General features: G+C 41.3%; 1 protein-coding gene across 2 annotated transcripts in view; it reads left to right on the plus strand.

Moving 5' to 3' along the window:
• FBXL2 (F-box and leucine rich repeat protein 2) overlaps nt 1–17,539 on the plus strand; it is a 43,740-nt gene that overhangs the window by 20,589 nt on the left and 5,612 nt on the right. For both annotated transcript variants that reach the window (XM_090283042.1, XM_090283043.1), the window contains exons 5-13: nt 2,026–2,120; nt 11,905–11,973; nt 12,074–12,169; nt 12,372–12,498; nt 12,647–12,721; nt 13,943–14,073; nt 15,536–15,596; nt 16,341–16,385; nt 16,950–17,006. In XM_090283042.1, the coding sequence (XP_090139168.1) occupies nt 2,026–2,120; nt 11,905–11,973; nt 12,074–12,169; nt 12,372–12,498; nt 12,647–12,721; nt 13,943–14,073; nt 15,536–15,596; nt 16,341–16,385; nt 16,950–17,006 (756 nt within the window). The remainder of the gene's footprint in view (nt 1–2,025; nt 2,121–11,904; nt 11,974–12,073; nt 12,170–12,371; nt 12,499–12,646; nt 12,722–13,942; nt 14,074–15,535; nt 15,597–16,340; nt 16,386–16,949; nt 17,007–17,539) is intronic.

Below are 17,539 nucleotides of genomic sequence, written 5' to 3' on the forward strand. Positions count from 1 at the left end.
TTGATGTGTCCTGGTGATTCTTAGCGCTTACAGTTCAGTGCCAACATTGCAGTTTTATAAAGTAAGGGTAATAGTATTAAAAGCAAAGCGAAGTGGTGCTTTTCAGTGTTTCCTTCCCTAGGAAGTAGTAGTTGAGCAAAGTACACAGGCTGTAGAACCAGATAAACCTGTTAGGACCTCAACTCTGCCACTCATGAAAGTGTAACCATGGCAATTTAATTATGTAACTTCTTTATTTGCAGAATGAAGGTAATGATCCTTCATTTTGCAAACAGAACCCATAGGATATGTGTATATATAGATACATAGCGAGAGATTATAAGGAATTGGGTCAGGGGACTGTGAAGGCTGAGAAGCCTCAGGATCTGCAGTTGGCAAGCTAGAGACTCAGGAGAGCCAGTGTGTAGGTCTAGTCCAAGTCTGAAGGCCTGTGAATCAGCAGAACTGATGGTATAAATTCCATTCTGAAAGCTGGCAGGTTCGAGACCCAAGGAGAGCTGATGTTTCAGTGCCGATCCAAAGGCTGGACAAGACCATTGTTCAAGCTCCGTCAGTCAGGTAGAAGGAGTTCCTTCCCTCTTAGCCTTGTTTGTTCTAGTCAGGTCTTCAACTGATTGGATGGGGCCCCCCACACTAGGGAGGGCAAGGTGCTTTACTCCGTCTACTGAGTCAGATGATAAGCTCATCCAGATAAACCCAGAATGATGGTTGGTGAAATGTCTGGGACCCGGTCAAGTTGGTACATGAAATTAATCATTACGAGATTACTCCTTGTCCACTTGGTACCCATATGCATCTCCTTAAATCATACTTAATCTCTAAATATTAAAGACAATAACAAGGTAGTAATTCCACCTAACATGATACAACCATCCAATGTACAGGAAGAAGCACCCTTCTTCAAAGGAGGAGTAAAGCTCTTACGGGATGCTTCCTCTTCCCCTTGGTCTCCTGTACCTTAGAAACTGTGATGTAGAATTAACAATACTGAAATACTATAAAATAAAGTCAGTACATCTTATATTGCATGATAAGGGAACCAGAGAGGAAAGAAAACAAATATGCTTGTTTTATATTTATACAAACATGCGCGTTTTAACAAAATAGGAGGAAATGTCCATGACAAGTATGGTCTTCAGTTCCATAACTGGTCACATGGTCATAGTTGGAATTTATGACTGCCTTCTTCAATTCCACATTCTGTATCCCTGTTGTCTTCAGCAGGTACCTCAGCTGTCCTTGTAGAGTGACCCAAACCCTCTTTCCGGAAGTGTGTGGGCCATTAGCACTCCTGCGGGGACTGGCTTCTTGCAGTTTTCCATTGCCTTCAATCGCAGGGCATGCTAATCCTTAGGGGCATCTGAAGGATCCACTGTATTCCGGACATGCACTTCCTTTCCTTTAACGTGAAGTGGTAGTCCAGGATGTCGTGGATATTAAATGAGCCATAATAGATACAAGAACGTGTTAACATTGTGTCCGAAAAAAGTGAAAGTGCTTTCTCAATGTTCAGTTTCTTTCTTCCTCCTCTGTTTGCCAGTCCTCAGCCACCCTTCCTCCTTCAAAACAAATGTATTTAAATAGGAGATTGCTAAGGAGGACGAGAAGCTTTTAGGATGCATTTTCAAAGTTTTAGAGTGATAATGTTTAGCTAAAATTGAATTTCTTTTTTAAAGCAACATTGTTTTAGAACCCTGCCCAGCAGCCTAGTGTTTCACAGCTGAGCCCAAAAAAACTCATAATTAGTGGAGACCGCCTGTGAGCCCCGGGTAGGGAGGCCTGACTTCAGAGTTCTGGCTTTCAAAATGTAATGCGCTTTTAAAAAAGAATGTTTTAACCAAAAACATTTTTCAATGTGTGCAGCCCCTTCATGCATCAGGGACAGAAGGGGGGTACTGGAGGAATGTTCCAAAATATCTTCTTTTACACCTGGAAAAATAAATTCAGGTCCTAAACTTCAGGTTATTGTCCTGTTAGATAAGCAGCATGAAAAACAAAATTTCTTTCCAACTTTCTTGATCCTAGGGCCGAGTGGTGGAAAATATCTCAAAGCGATGTGGCGGATTCCTGCGGAAGCTCAGCTTGCGGGGCTGCATTGGTGTCGGGGATTCCTCCTTGAAGTAAGTCGAAGCACAGTGACACATTCTGTCATGGCAGGCTGTAGCAAAAATAAACCGAGCACGTTCTGTGCTTTCCTTCTGTGGAATTCTTTCTATGGTGATTTGTGTAGAGGACGGAGAGAACCTTGACATTGGACTCAGAAGGCCTGGATTAGAAATTGAGCTCCAGTGCTGTTGGGGATGTGACCGTGGGAGGAATGACTTCACCGCTCTGAGTGTCGGTCTCTCTCCTGCAAAGTGCAGGCAGTGATAGCACGTGGATGGGAGTGTCAAGAGCGTCACATGAAATAGCATGTATGAAGTGCCTGGTACATAATAATATTATAATGTTAGTTCACCTGTCTTCTCTTCCCTTCTTCACTTCCCCATCTTCCTGGTTTCCTTCTCATAATAGTGGCTCCCTTTTTATATACATTATACTAATTAACAAAATACTTGTTTCAAAAAGTTGCTTAGCAAACCTGGAATTTTGCTTACCCATAATGGAATGTGACCATCACGTTCATTTTATTATAGTTAGCAATATATCTTATCCGACTAAATATATATACATGCCCACCTCTTACTGGATAGCCATTATTTATTGGAAATATTATCAACCCAATGTTGATGCACTTTGAGCTTTTCTGGAGACGAGACATAATTAAAACTTTTATGCCCTTATCCTTGTGGCCTCTGGTATAGTTTGAGGTTGGCTAATTAGGACACACTGCCCCCTAGAAACTTGGAGTGTCCTTTGCAGACTAAGTATTAGGACAGTGTACACCAATTGCAGACTGCCAGTAAGAAATGTGCAGTCTATAGTGACTGCAGACAGTAGAATTTGTAATTGAAACATCTGCTTCACCATTGCTAAGAAAATTGATTCATAACATATTTTAAGGATCGAAACACTCTCTTCTAAGTGTCATGAAACAAAGTGATTAAAAAAAAACAAAAGTCAAATTCATATCATCAGACCAAATTTTCTGCCACTTCAGAAGCTTTGTGAACCAGTAGAGTAAGTTGAGTCTATTTTAACAGAAAGCTTAAATGAACCAAATAGGGCCTAAGATAACTTATAATAGAGAACATAAGTCTAATAGTGGTTCCATTTATTTTAGTTTAGTGGAGAGTAACATAAATGTGATTTGGATTGCCAATGAGGAATATCAAAGAAATACATTCTTACCTTGAAAACTGGAATAAAGCCATATATGCCAGCAAAATTGTCCTACAAGGCTAAGAATGTTCAATGGTTTACCATAAGTTTTAGAGCACAAGCCTAAATTAACATCTGTATAAATTTTTGATATGTGAGACCAGAATGCTGTGAGAAATAATAAGCGGAGTTATGACTCAGAAAGAATTTTATTATGCCTCTAGGTTTTTATTACAATCACCTAGAATTAGCCTTGACCTCTGCCTCTGTATACATACTGTTTTGGTGGGAGGGGAGCTATTCATTTATAAATGTTTTCTGAGCACCTACTATACCAGGCACTGATATCGGCAAAGGAGATGCAATAGTAATCAAAACAGATTAAAACCCCAGTAGTAATGAATCTTGTATGTATATTCTCTGTAACTCCTGCTCCATCATTGTATGTTAAGTCCTATGGATTTTTAAGTTTTATTGAGATATAACTGAGCTACAGTAAACTGTACATATTTGAAGTGTACAATTTGAAGAATTTTAACATATGTGTATACCCATGAAACCAACATTGTAGTCAAGATCATGAACATGGGTCCCACAGAACTTTCCTCATGAGCCTTTGTAATTTCTCCCTTCCTACCACCCCTGTCTTTTCCCCATCTCTAGGCATTCATCCATCTGCTTTCTGTCACTGTAGGTTAGTTTGCATTTTCTAAAATTTTATATGTAATTATTCAGTATGTACTCTTTTTTTGCCTGGTCTCTCTTACTCAGCATAATTGTTTTGAGATTCATCCGTGTGTATCTCAATAATTATTCCTTTTTATTGCTGAGTTTGGATATAATATAATTTACTCATTTATCTGTTTATGGACACTTGGATTCTTTCCAGTTTTTAGCCATTACTTGTAAAGCTGCTATGTATGAGCATCTGTGTACAAGACTTTGAATGTCATATGTTTCCATTTTTCTTGGGTAAATAACTAGGAATGGAATGGCTAGATCATTTGGAAGCTACATGTGTAATTTTTAAGAAACTTCAAAGCTATTTTTCATGATTGTTTTGTACATTTTTACATCCCCACCAGAAGTGTATAATCTTCCGGTTCCTGCACATCCCTGCCAAAACTTGCTAGGTCAGTCTTTTTAATGTTAGCCATTCTAATAGATCTGCGTAGTAGCATCTCATTGTGGTTTTAATTTTGATTTCTGTAATTACTCATGCTGTGAGGCTGAGCTGCCCTGGCTTGGTTGGAAACTCTCTGTCCAGCAGAGATTTCAGGACCGTGGTGGAACAGATTCATCCAGGACACTTTTGTCTGGGGGGAATGGGAGGTGGCTAATCTCTCTAGTGGAGAAAAGCACCAGATCTCCGTTGCCCATGCCTTTTATTGAGAAAGGTATGCATGGGAGATACAAGGTCAAAATTCATAAATCATGAGTTAGCTTTTAGGCACCTGAATTACAGTTGACAGTTACTGATTACAGACATCAATATAGAGGGCACAGTGACCAGTCTGTGTCAAGGTCTAGTAAACATCTTGACGCCACACTGGCATTAGGTGCAAGGCTTCATACATTCCTTGCTAGAGATTGTTTATAGTTAACTAAGAGATAAGAAAGGCAGAGCAAGCTCTAAAGCATAATAAGCATTCTTTAAATCTAGTTCCCAGGGGAACCCTCTGAGTGGCTTTCAGTCCTGTCTGCAGCAAAGCCTGTCGGTTTTCCGCCGAGACTTAGAGAACTCCTGGGGTGGGGGGTGCGGTGGGCCTGGCTCATGGCTTGGGCTACAATTCCCGAAAACACAAGGAGCAGTCCCCCACAATGCTGTTGATCATTTTAATGTATTTTTTGCTGTCTATATTTTCCTTGCTGAAGTGTCTGTTCAAATGGCTTACTATTTTTTCATTAGATTGTTTATTGCCTTACACTGAAGTTTGAGAGTTCTGAGTATGTTCTGGATACAAGTCCTTTATCAGATACGTGTTTTGCAGATCTTAACTCCCCCTCCCCCAGTCTGTGGCTTATCTTTTTATTTCTTACCTATCTTTTGAAGATAAGTTTTTAATTTTAATGAAATTCAATTTATCAGTTCCTTCCTTTTATGAATCAATGCATTTGGTGTTATATGTGAGATCTTTGTCTAACCCAAGGTCATAAAGATTTTCTCCTGTGATTCTAGAAGTTTTGTTGTTTAGACCTATGATATATTTTGAGTTGGCTTTTGTAGATGATATGAAATACAGATTGAAATTCTTTTTTTTTTTTTTTTTTTGCCTGTGATGTCCAGTTTTCACATCATATGGTGAAATACCACTTTTTCTCCACTGAATTGCCTTTGTACCTTAACTCAGTTGTCCAAATACCAATGGGACTATTTGTGTACTGTTTATATTTTTCATTGATTTACTTGTCTATCTTTACACCAAACCACGCTATCTTGATAACTAGCTTTATCATAAGTCTTGAAATCAGGTCATATTAATCTTCCAACTTTGTTCTTTTTCAAACTTGTTTTGGCTCTTCTAGATCCATTGCATTTCCATATAAATTATATAACTACCTTGTCAGTTTCTACAAGAAATCTTGCTGGAATGTTGATTAGGATGATGTTGAATTCGTACATCAATTTGGGGAGACTCGACATTGAAACAATATTGAGTGTTCCATCCCATGAACACGCCATATCTCTCCATATCTGTAGGTGTTTTAAAATTTCTCTTAGCATGTTTTGTAGTTTTCAGTATATGGGTTGTGTACATCTTTTGTCATCTTTATCCCTAAGTTTTATGAAACATTACTATAAATGTTATTGTTTTTTAATTTCAATCTTGATTGTTTATTGTTAGTAAGTAGAAATACTGTTAATTTTTATACATTGGTCTTTTATCCTGAAACTTTAATATACTCACTTATTAGTTTTAGTGGTTTTTTTGTTGATGACTTTGGATTTTCTATGTAGACAACTGTGTTACCTATAAATGAAGAAAGGTTTTTTTCTTTGTTTCCAATCAATGCTTTTTTAAATTCTTGTCTGATTGCACTGGCTAGAATCTCTAGTACAGTGTTGAATAAAAATGGTGAAAATAGACCTCCTGGCCAGTTCTCAGGCTTAGGGGGAATGTATTAAGAATTAAGTATGCTGTTAGCTATAGATTATTTGTTCAATGATCATCAAATTGGGAAGATTTTCTTCTATTCCTAGTTTGCGGTTTTTCTTTTTCAGAGTGGATTTTAGATTTTGTTGAATGGTTTTTCTGCATATTTTAGATGATCATGGGTATTTCTTAGTATGGTGAATTACATTGGTGAATTTTTGAATGTTAAACCAACTGCCCATCCCTCAGATTATTAACCTCACTTTAGTTGTCTTATATTTTTTACATACTATTGGATTCTGCTTGCTAAAATTTTGTTAAATTTTTTGTGTCTATATTCATGAGGGGTATTGTTTTATGGTTTTCTTGTGATTTTTTAAAAATTTGATTTAAGTTACCTCGGTAATAATGGCTTCATAGAATGAATTTGGAGGTGTTATCTCCCCTTCAGCTTTTTTGGGAGTGTTTGTATATAATTTGTATTGATTATTTTCCTTAAATATTCAGTAGAATTCATCATTGAGGTCATCTGGGCCTGCACATTCTATGTCTTTACTTTTTTAAAGATTTATTTATTTTTAGAGGGGAAAAGGACGAAGAAAGAGAGGAAGAGAAACATTGATCGGTTGCCTCCCTTCTACCCTCAGCCAGGGACCCAGCCCCCAGCCCAGGCATGTGCCCCAACCACGAACTGAACCAGTGACCCTTCGGTTTGCATGCTGGTGCCCAGTCCACTGAGCCACTCCAGCCAGGGCACAAATCCTGTTTCATTAATTATATATATACACAACTTTTCAAGTTTTGTACTTCTACTTGAATAAACTTTGGTATAGTTTTTGTCTTTCAAAGATTTTGCCCATTTCATCTGATTTCTTGAATTTATTGGCATAAAGTTGTTTATAATACACTCTTATAATTTTAATTGATAACTGCAGTGATATCTCTTCTCTTTATTCCTGATATTGTTTTATTTCTACCATATGAAAATAGTTGCCATTTTTAATTAAAATTACAATGATTGTACAGGTCCTATTGAAATTTATGTATTCTTTGAATTTTTATTGGCATTAATAATGCATTTTTAAAGAACAAAGATGTGTCAATTTCTCTCAGACTGTTAATTTTTATCTTTTTGTTTCCTGGTCTGACTAGAGATTTATTAGTTTTGTTGATATTCTTAAAAAATTAGTTTTGGGTTTCATTGGTATTTTATTGTTTATTTTTTAACTTCATTGATGTCCACTCTGATCTGTAATATTTACTTTCTTTTGTTTACTTTGTGTTTCATTTGGTCTTCTTTCTAGTTTAAGGGGGACACTGAAGTCATTGATTTGAGATTTTTTTTCTTTACTAATATAGAAGATTAGTGCTATAAATTTCACCAGAAGTTGCTGATTTAGTAGCATTTCAGAAATTCTGAAGCTGTGTTTGCATTTTTTAGTTCAAAATGTGTTCTCTTTACCTTTTGATTTCTTCATTGACCCATGGCTTATTTAGGATGTATTATTTAGTTTCCAAATATTTGGACATTTTTCAGATTTTTGTTACTGATCATTACTTAATTCCATTATGATCAGAGAATACACTGTATATGATGTGAAGCCTTTTAATTTTATTGAGACTTGTTCTGTGGCCAAGAATATAGTCTATTTTGCTAAATGTTCCATGTGCACTTGAAAAGCATGTGCATTGTGTTGTTGGATGGAGTGTCCTATAAATACCAATTAAGTCAAATCAGTTGAAGGTGTTGGTACAGTATTATATATCCTTACTGATTTTCTGACTTCGCAATTGATCAAATATTGAGAGAGATGTATTGAAATCTCTGCCCATAATTTGGATTTGTCTGTTTTACCTTGCAGTTTAATCAATTTCTTTCTTCATGTATGTTGAATTTATTCATTATATGAACATTTAGGATTGCTATGCCTTTTTTCATTATCACACTGTCTTTTTTATCCCTGGTAATGTTCTTTGCTTAAAGTTTACTTTTTGTGAAAGAATATAGCCAATCCAACTTTCTTTTGATTAGTGTTGGTATGGTATATCCTTTTCCATTCTGTTACTTTTAACTGATTTGTATCTTTATATTTAAAGTTGGTTTCTTGCCTGCAAACTAAAGGGTCACTGGTTCAATTCCCAATCAGGGCACATGTCTGGGTTGCAGGCCAGGTCGCCAGGTGGGGACGCATGAGAGGCAACCACACATTGGTGTTTCTCTCCCTCTCTATCTCTCCTCCCTTCCCCTCGCTCTAAAAATAAATAAATAAATAAATAAAGTTGGCTTCTTGTAGGCAGTATATAGTTGGGTTTTGCTTTTCTTGGTCCAGATAATTTACATTTAATGTTGTTATTGATACGGTGTGCTGTTTGTTTTCTGTTTGTCATAAGCATTCTTTCTTCCCCTTTTTTCCGCCTTCATTTGGTTTGAGTATTTTTTGTGTTTCTATTTTATATCCTTCTTTTGGCTTAGAAGCTGTATAACTCAGTATTCTATAATTTGAGTGGTTCTGTTATAGTTTATAGTGCACATCTTTAAGTTATAATCTAACCTCAGATTTTAGTACAATACATATAATTCCATTTTCCCTTGCTCAGGCTTCATGGTATTATTGTTAAACATTTTAATCTATATATGATATAAATCTTACACTAGATAGTTAGCATTTTTGTTTCAACAATTATTTTTAAAGATATTTAAATAACTAAAATGTTGGCTTCACATCCCTTAATAATTACCATTTCCGGTATTCTTCATTTTTTTGGGTAAGACACAAATTTTCATCCACGGTACTGTCACTTTTTTCTGCCCAAAGGACAATGTTGAACGTTTCTTGTACTGCAGGTCTGATGAAGTCTTTCAGCATTTCTTTGTCTGAAAAAAGTATTTCTTTTTTACCTTCATTTTTGAAAAATAGTTTTGCTGAGTATAGAATCCTGTGTTGACAGTTTTTGTTTCCTGTATTCTAAAGATGCTGTTTCTGTTTTTCTTGCTTTAAAAAAATTTATTTATTTATTTGTTTATTTATTTATTTATTTTTAGAGAGAGGGGAAAGGCAAAAGAGAGGGAGCGAAACATCACTGTGTGGTTGCCTCTCACTCATGCCCCCAACTGGGAACCTGGCGTGTAACCTCGTCATGTGCCCTGACCGGGAATCGAACCAGCGACACTGGGTTTGCAGGCCCACACTCAATCCACGGAGCCACAGGAGCCAGGGCTTCTTGCTGTTTTTTTGTTACCAATGAAAAAACTTCTGTCATGCTTATTTTTGCTTCTCTATACATAACTTGTCTTTTTTTTTCTTTGGCTGCTTTTAAGATAGTTTCTATCCCCAGTTTTGACACATTTGGTTATTCCCTGGTATATTTTTCTTCATCTTTCTTGAGCTTGGGATCTTTCTTAGATCTGTAGGTTTATGGCTGTGGAAAATTTTTGGCCATTATTTCTTCAGTTACGTTTCCCCTCCCTGCTGTGTCCTGTTCGTTAGGGGCGCCAATCACATGTGTATTAGGTTGTTTGAAACTGTTCCTCAGTTCATTCATATTCTGTTCTTTTTTTCTTGTTTTGTCTCCATGTTTCACTTTGGACAGTTTCTGTTGCCGTTCCTTCAAGTTCGCCAGTGAGTTCTTCCATCGTGTCTAATCTGCTGTTAATCCACGCAGTAAACTTTTATCTTAGCCATTGTGGTTTTCATACCTAAAACTTTTAAGTTGGGGCTTTTAAAAATATCTTTCTTGTCTCTACATAACATGTTTTTAAACATAACATGTTTAATCTTTAGCTTCACAGAACACATTTATAATAACTTTTAATGCTTTTGCTCTTTCTGATATTTGTGTCGATTCTGAGTCAGCTTTAATAGCTTGAATTTTTCTCCTCATTATGGAGAGGATATATTTTCCATCTTAGAATGCAGGGTAATTTTTTATTCAATGCCAGGCATTATAAATTTTACTTCGGGTGCAGATATTTTTGTATTTTTGTAAATGTTCTTGAGTTTTGTTCTGAAGCATTTGACTTACTTGGTCTCAGTTCCTTTCAGATTTCGTTTTTAAAATGTGTTAGTTTGGGCTGAAGTGGCATTTGATCCAGGGCTAATAATGCTCCACTTCTGAAGCAAGAACCTTCTCATTACTGTACCCGGTGCCCCTGCATTATGACATTTATCACTGTTGGCTGGCAGGACTAGGCATTATTCCTGACTCGGGGTGAGCTCTGGCTGCTGTTCCCTGTGATGCTTTTTTTTTTCCTGAGGGCAACCCTCTGCAGATCTCTGAAGTTCTTTCTTTGTAAAATTCATTCTTTTCTGATAACTAACTGCCTTGGTCAGAGGCTTTTGGCTCCACACCCCAGCTCAGGGAGCTCACCAGGCTCCAGTGCGCCCCTGTCCCTGCCTGTAGCAGGGCAGGAGGGGCAGATAAGGGTAACAGCTCGTTCGCGAGCAGCTTTTGGGGATGTTTGGGTACTGCTTGGAAGAATCAGGACTCAATCTTACAGGATATATTGAAGGTGAAATTTAGGAAAATGCAGATAATCTTGCTGGCTGTATTAGGCATTGAGTGGCAAGTAGAAGGTGTTTAATTTTCTGCTTCTAGCCTTGCCACCATCCTACAAATCACTGGGAGGTTGCCCTTCGTGACTCAGTGTCTTCACCAGTGAGTGACCAGTTCTTGATACTGATCAACTACTGACCCTATCGGTGGCCAGCGACAGGTGTTGCAGAAGCACTCTAAAGTAACCAAGTGACAGCGTGGCACAGTACAAGAAAGATTCAGCCCTCTTGCTTCCAATGGATTTTTCTATAGAAGAAAGGTTAATAGGGAGCCAGGCCTCGATTCTTAGTTGCCCACCAAGGTGTGGGTGAAGGAGAGTTACAACTGATATGTAGTCAGTCCAGAGCAGCGATTTTCAACTAGTGTGCTGCAGCCCCCTGGGGTGCCCCGAAAGTTTTAAAACATGCAATACTTGACTATTTAGTCAGGGGAGCTGACCTCTTTTCCCTTAGATTATCAAATAAAAAATGACAACAGCAAATACAATGGCTGTCCGGTGAAAATGAATCAAAATTATACCTATTTTTATTGTCAGATCAGCAAAAGAAAATATAAAACTTTTTGGTGTGCCACAGAATTTTAGTAAGTAGTTAATGTGTCCCATGAGATGAAAAGGGTTGAAGATCGCTGCTCTAGTGCTTTGCTCTTCAAAGTGTGGCCCCCAGAGTGGCAGTATTGGCTTCACCTGAGAGCTTGCTTCTCGCAAGTGCGGACCAGCAAGTGATTTGCCTGGATCTGCCATCATAATCTGTACATGGAGAAGAACCCCAGCTTCTTCGTGTGCACGTTAAAGTTTGAGGAGCACTGGTACCTATAATCAACAATGATACGATGTACACTTAAACTTTTGTTAAACAAATAGATCGCACATTCAATGTTTGCTCCGTAAAATGCTAAGTTTGAGGAGCACTGTTCTAAATATGGATGTTTACTCCTGCCCTCTAGTGGCTTCACAGCAACTTGCAGGGAGATTTTAAATGTTTTCTCGTTTTAGGACCTTTGCTCAGAACTGCCGAAACATCGAACATTTAAACCTCAATGGGTGCACGAAAATCACGGACAGGTAAGTCATGAAAATTAGCGTGGTGACTCATTGGCTATGGGGAGACAGAGGTGGGGGGGACATGGTTGAAAATGTCTTTAGTGCCGCTGCTCTTTTTCAGCACGTGCTACAGCCTGAGCAGGTTCTGTTCCAAGCTGAAGCACCTGGATCTGACCTCCTGTGTGTCCATTACCAACAGCTCCTTAAAGGGGATCAGGTAAGAGTACCTGTTGTTTGCGGCCCAGAGAAGTGCCCGAAGCCTTTCTGATGGTCCCGCTGGAGCAGGAAATGGGCCGCCCACACAGGTCACGGAGGGGCTCTCCTGCCTCAGTCACTTGTGGTTTGCTAAACTCGAAGCTGGCAGCAACTCCGCTCCAGGACAGACTGCGCACACGCAGTTTTGCTTCTTGTTCCCTCAGCGAGGGCTGCCGCAACCTGGAGTACCTGAACCTGTCGTGGTGTGACCAGATCACGAAGGACGGCGTCGAGGCCCTGGTGCGAGGTTGTCGCGGCCTCAAGGCCCTGCTCCTGAGGGGCTGCACGCAGGTACGGAGGGTCTGTGGCCCTGCGTGTCCGCCGCTTACCTCAAGTTGGGGGGGGGGGGCACTTCAGTAGGGGACTTGCTGCTGCTTGTCCTTGGTGCCCCACTGCTCCCTCACCGGGCTCGTCCCTCTTGTTTTCTCTGTCCCCTCAGTTAGAAGATGAAGCTCTAAAACACATTCAGAATTACTGCCATGAGCTCGTGAGCCTCAACTTACAGTCCTGCTCAGTAAGTAACGGGTCTTTCCTGTGCCCCCTCCTGCTCTGGGGGGGCTCCCTCAGGCCTGCTGCGGGGAGGGGGGGGCCGCTCCAGCCCCCCCAGGCAGGTCTCAGCCGGCGTCCTTCTATAATCTGCCCATTTGCCACAAGATGAAACACAACAATCTAAACAGAAAGGCCAATGCGAAGCCACTGATATTACCCCAACAAATAACAGGCATGGGGGCCTGGGTCATTGTAGGATATCAGGAATGCTGGCACTCACCTGCACGCTTCGTGGTGAGGTCTCAGTGTCTTTTTTGTGCTTTAAACTGGGCACAGCGACACTTGTCACATTGTCTCAGTAAATAAAAAGGAATGACGTAGAGGAAAATGCTTTAAAGATAGAGGGCAAGAGCAAGGTGTCATTTTCAGCGGAGCAGTGGCCTGTGACAAGCTGTTCCCCTTCCTCGCTGCCATTGTAAAGATTAATCATCGATGAGAATGCTTTCCACATCCTGCGGGGTTTCTCGAGGCAAGCATCCATTTTGAGAAATTAAGAGAAATCCCGCGCACTCGGCACTGAGTGAATGAATCGTATCTTTAGCGTCCCTGAGAATGGAAGGTAAAGGAGAAGTTAGGTTCTGGACGTATCCTGACCGTACGGGGCTGCACTGTTCAAAACAGGGCCTTGGCCTGCATGTAGGCCAGCCCTGGCGTGAAGTGCAGTATGACATAGATGTGCATGTTTGTTTCCACATGGATTAGTATAGTTCAATAAAGATGTCATTTTGAATGTTCATGTATCAATAATCTAGTGATTTATTTAATTTTGCTAGTTTTCTAAACATTCGAGGAAATATAGACATACAGGATTTGTATGGTAGGTAACTACAGCATTAATCTATAGAAATTCAACCCAACATTAATGTTACTCAGTCAAGCCTCATGAGCTCTTTATTTAGTCTGATTTTTAATAAAATGTTATCAATATTTTTTTCTGAAAAAAATGCCAATGAATCTGGGAAGGGAAATAGAATTTTAAAACACGTAGCCCTCTCCTCAGTGACGCTGTATTTTTAAGGCTGTGCAGAAGTAACTTAGACACACAGTGGCCGTGCGCGCCCCTTACCTTGTGTAAGTTACTGGGAGAGATACAGTGCTAGGCACTGGCCGTGGCCCTGATGGCCCCGCAGGAGACCCCAGGTCCCTGCTGGCGCCCCTGACTCTGCTCCCTGGTGTGGCTTCCCAGCGCGTGACAGACGATGGCGTGGTGCAGATCTGCCGGGGCTGCCCCCGGCTGCAGGCCCTCTGCCTTTCCGGCTGCAGCAGCCTCACCGACGCCTCTCTCACGGCCCTGGCCTTGAACTGCCCGAGACTTCAGTGAGTCGTCCTGCCTTCTGCTTTGCTGCTCAGAGTGTGGCGGGGCGGGGGGGGCTGATGGGAGGGCTCCCTGTGGGAGGGGAGAGGCCCGGGGGTGGGGTGGGGGCAGTGGTGGTGGCCGTGCTGTCGTCAGGGAGATCACTGGTGGCAGTGGGGCTTCCCATTTGTTTGGGGTGTAGGGCGGAATGCTGCACGGTCCACCACCAGAGAATCTAAACTTTGATTTCCGGATGGACTGCACACACTTATCACCCCCACCCCCCGCCATTTGCTTTGTCCTGTTATTACTTTGACATCAGAGTGATCTAGTCATGAGCAGGATGACTCGCATCCAAATGTCACGTTTCTGCCTCTAAACTAGCTGCTAAATGGACAGAAATGGGGGTGGGGTGGGGCAGGGGAATCCCAATCGCCTCCTAGCAGGAAGAAAAGTTTTGTTTAAATTATTATTTATTTTCTGATTCTGCATATAGTACTGTGGATGTTAAATCTTTAATAATGGCAACGAAATGCTAATCATAGTTAACATCAGTTGAATCCAGGCTCTATGTTAGGCACTTCTATAAGCATTACCCCACTTAGTCCTCACCACGTCTCCAGGAGGAGGAGAAACTCAGACTCAAAGAAAATCCCATCATTTGTCCTGGATCACATGATGAGTAAGAAGTAAAACTGGAATTTGAACTTGTTGACTGCTTGACTTCAGAACTGGCCATCTAAACCCCTATACAATGTTTTATTATTTATTATTATTATTAGTGAAACTGATCCATTTCTTATGCTTCTATCAGTTACACATCTTTTAAGGATTGTCCATTTTTGTCTTTTGCCCATTTTTCTGTTGTATTGGGGAAGATTGTAGATAATTTTAATATTTCTGCATAGTAAAAGGAATTCATGTGATTAAAACTGGTCAGAAAGGTCAAAATTTTATATATATATATATATATATATATATATATATATATATATATGTATATATTTATTTCACCCATCCTTGTTAACACAGGTATTGAGAACTATGTCTTTCATTAGCTATACACTTTAAAATTTTCCTATATGACAACAGAATTTAAGTAAAGGCAGTATTTATCAAGATAATTTTTTTTGAGTAAAAGTTCACTTAAATTGTGTTTAAAAGTCAACAAATACTGGAAAAATATTTAAAAACAGCAGCAGCAGCAGCAGCAACAGCAATGTACTGGTATTGTGGGAAGATCCTGGATTTACTGTCCTGAATTTGAGATGGGACTTTGGAATTTAGGGCAGGTCACTTGCCTCCCTAAATTTCATTCTCCTCATTTGTCCAATGGGGACAGGGTTTGCATGTCCGGCCCTCAGGGCTGCTACCAGAAGCAAGACTGTGTCAAGGAGCAGAATTAAACCAAGAGTGTGTGCCACAGAGTATGTATTTCTGTTGTTAACAGTTGCTACTCTTTTCTCCCTGAACTCCGTATCCCAGGATTTTGGAGGCTGCCCGCTGTTCCCATTTGACTGACGCAGGCTTTACACTTTTAGCTCGGGTAAGGTGGGGGTTTTAAAAAACAAAACCAAGCTAAATCATCTCCTTCACTCGAAGTGAGTTGGAGTGGTTTTGGAGTGCAAAGAACGGCCTTTGGAAATGACGGGCCAAGCAGAAGATCTTGGGGCGGGGGGTGTTTTGCATTTTTTCCAGTTGGCTGGAGAGCGAGGGAGGTCCCGGAGAGGGCTTTGTGGCAGGTCCAGACCTCTCTCACTCAGCCAGGTGGGACCACCATAGAGGAGCCTCCTCCCTGGGAGGAGAGGCCATTCCTCACACACACACACCCCAGCTCAGCCTCTCAGCAGCTTCCCCTGGCTGGGCGGTGCTCGGCCTCTGCTCTGTCTTCCCCTGGCCCTGCAAGTGCGGAGCGTGGGGCCTTTGCCAGGAACGCTTGTCCCTGGGGTGCTGAAATACTTTCTGCTGCCCCAGCCCTCACCTGCCCACATTGGCTCAGGTCACACCCCCAGCCCCCAGGCCCTCAAAAGAACCTGCTGCACAGCTGGTATCTGTGAAGGCGAGAGAAGGAAGTGCAGCGCAGGGCAGCCCTGTTCCCATTTGCAAAATGGATTTGATTCAAAGGGCATCTGCTTAGAAACGCTGGGTGACTGGGTCTCTCTAGGAACAGGGCACATTTCCCAACAGAAGCGAACAAGGATACCGAGCTGGTACTCACAGGGCGTCACAGGGCAAGCCCCCAGGGTCCCCGCACCACTGACCCGTGGTGATGGGTGTCTGTCTCTTTCAGAATTGCCATGACCTGGAGAAGATGGATCTAGAGGAATGCATCCTGGTGAGTGGACTCTCTACGGCCCTGCAGGGCTGCCCATCCCTGAGAGAATGGCATAGCCAGATGGGCTGGCTGGCTGTGGCTGGGACCCTCCTGCCCCAGCGCCGGCTCAGGGCTTGGGAACGCGCGAGGGCCAGCCATGGCAGCGGGAGGCGGAAGGCGAGAACTTTGGACTGTGGCCGGCCACAGCCCAGAAATTCGGAATAGCTCCACCTTCTGACAAACATTAAAAAGACAAGACATTTTCACAGAATTTAAGAGAGAAATAAGCTTGCATGTCCAGGGATGGGGTGACTACAGAGAATCCCTGGGGACCCTCCTTGCCCACTTTTTGTCCCCGGTCCCTAAGCCCCCTTAGGGAACCCGAGAAGAGACCAAAGAAAGCTTTGCTGTTGCAGCAGTGGGCAGAGATGAGGTTGCTGATGAAAGGAGGTGCCCCCTGCCTGGGCAGAGTGTGCCTGAGTCGAGTTTCTCATTCTCTTCTGCGCCTCGATTCCGTGTTCAGAAGCCATAATTCGGTACGCAGTTCTGGTGCAGAAGCCACACTGACAGAGTCTCTCTCTCCAGGTAACCGACAGCACGCTCATCCAGCTCTCCGTTCACTGTCCTAAGCTGCAAGCTCTGGTGAGTGTTTTCCTGACATTCTTCACCCATTAGGGGTGGGGACCTTCCCCCCACAGCAGGAATCTGGGTTTCCTTTCTGTAAAGGGATCTTCCTTCTTGGTTTCAAAGATCTATTAGTCAGGCTAACACGGGAGGCGGGGTATCTAAATGTTAGCGCTTTAATTTTAGGGACCCATATCCTTACCACTTCACTCAGGTTCCTAGTCCTCGTGTCAGGTGGAGGGAACATGAGCATGTAAAAGTGGTGTCATCTAAGATGAAACACTGATTACTAACTGTAATACAGTTGGAAACCAGTGAGGAAGATGGCTCCAGCTTTGTGTTATATTTGCATTTCCTATCTGTGCATATGTATGTAGAGATAATTCCTTTTCTGTATATATACCCATACTATATAATATTAATAAATAGAGTATCTTAAAAGATCCAAAATGATGAGTGAAAACTCACAATGACACACGCACATTTCACACTGGGAGCCTGGCGTGGGGGTGGGATCCCGGTTCATTGAGCAAGCCCTGGAAACTGCTACC

Source organism: Furipterus horrens, unplaced genomic scaffold (assembly GCF_987537825.1).
Source record: "Furipterus horrens unplaced genomic scaffold, mFurHor1.1.pri manual_scaffold_7, whole genome shotgun sequence".
In the NCBI taxonomy this organism is placed as follows: Eukaryota; Metazoa; Chordata; class Mammalia; order Chiroptera; family Furipteridae; genus Furipterus; species Furipterus horrens.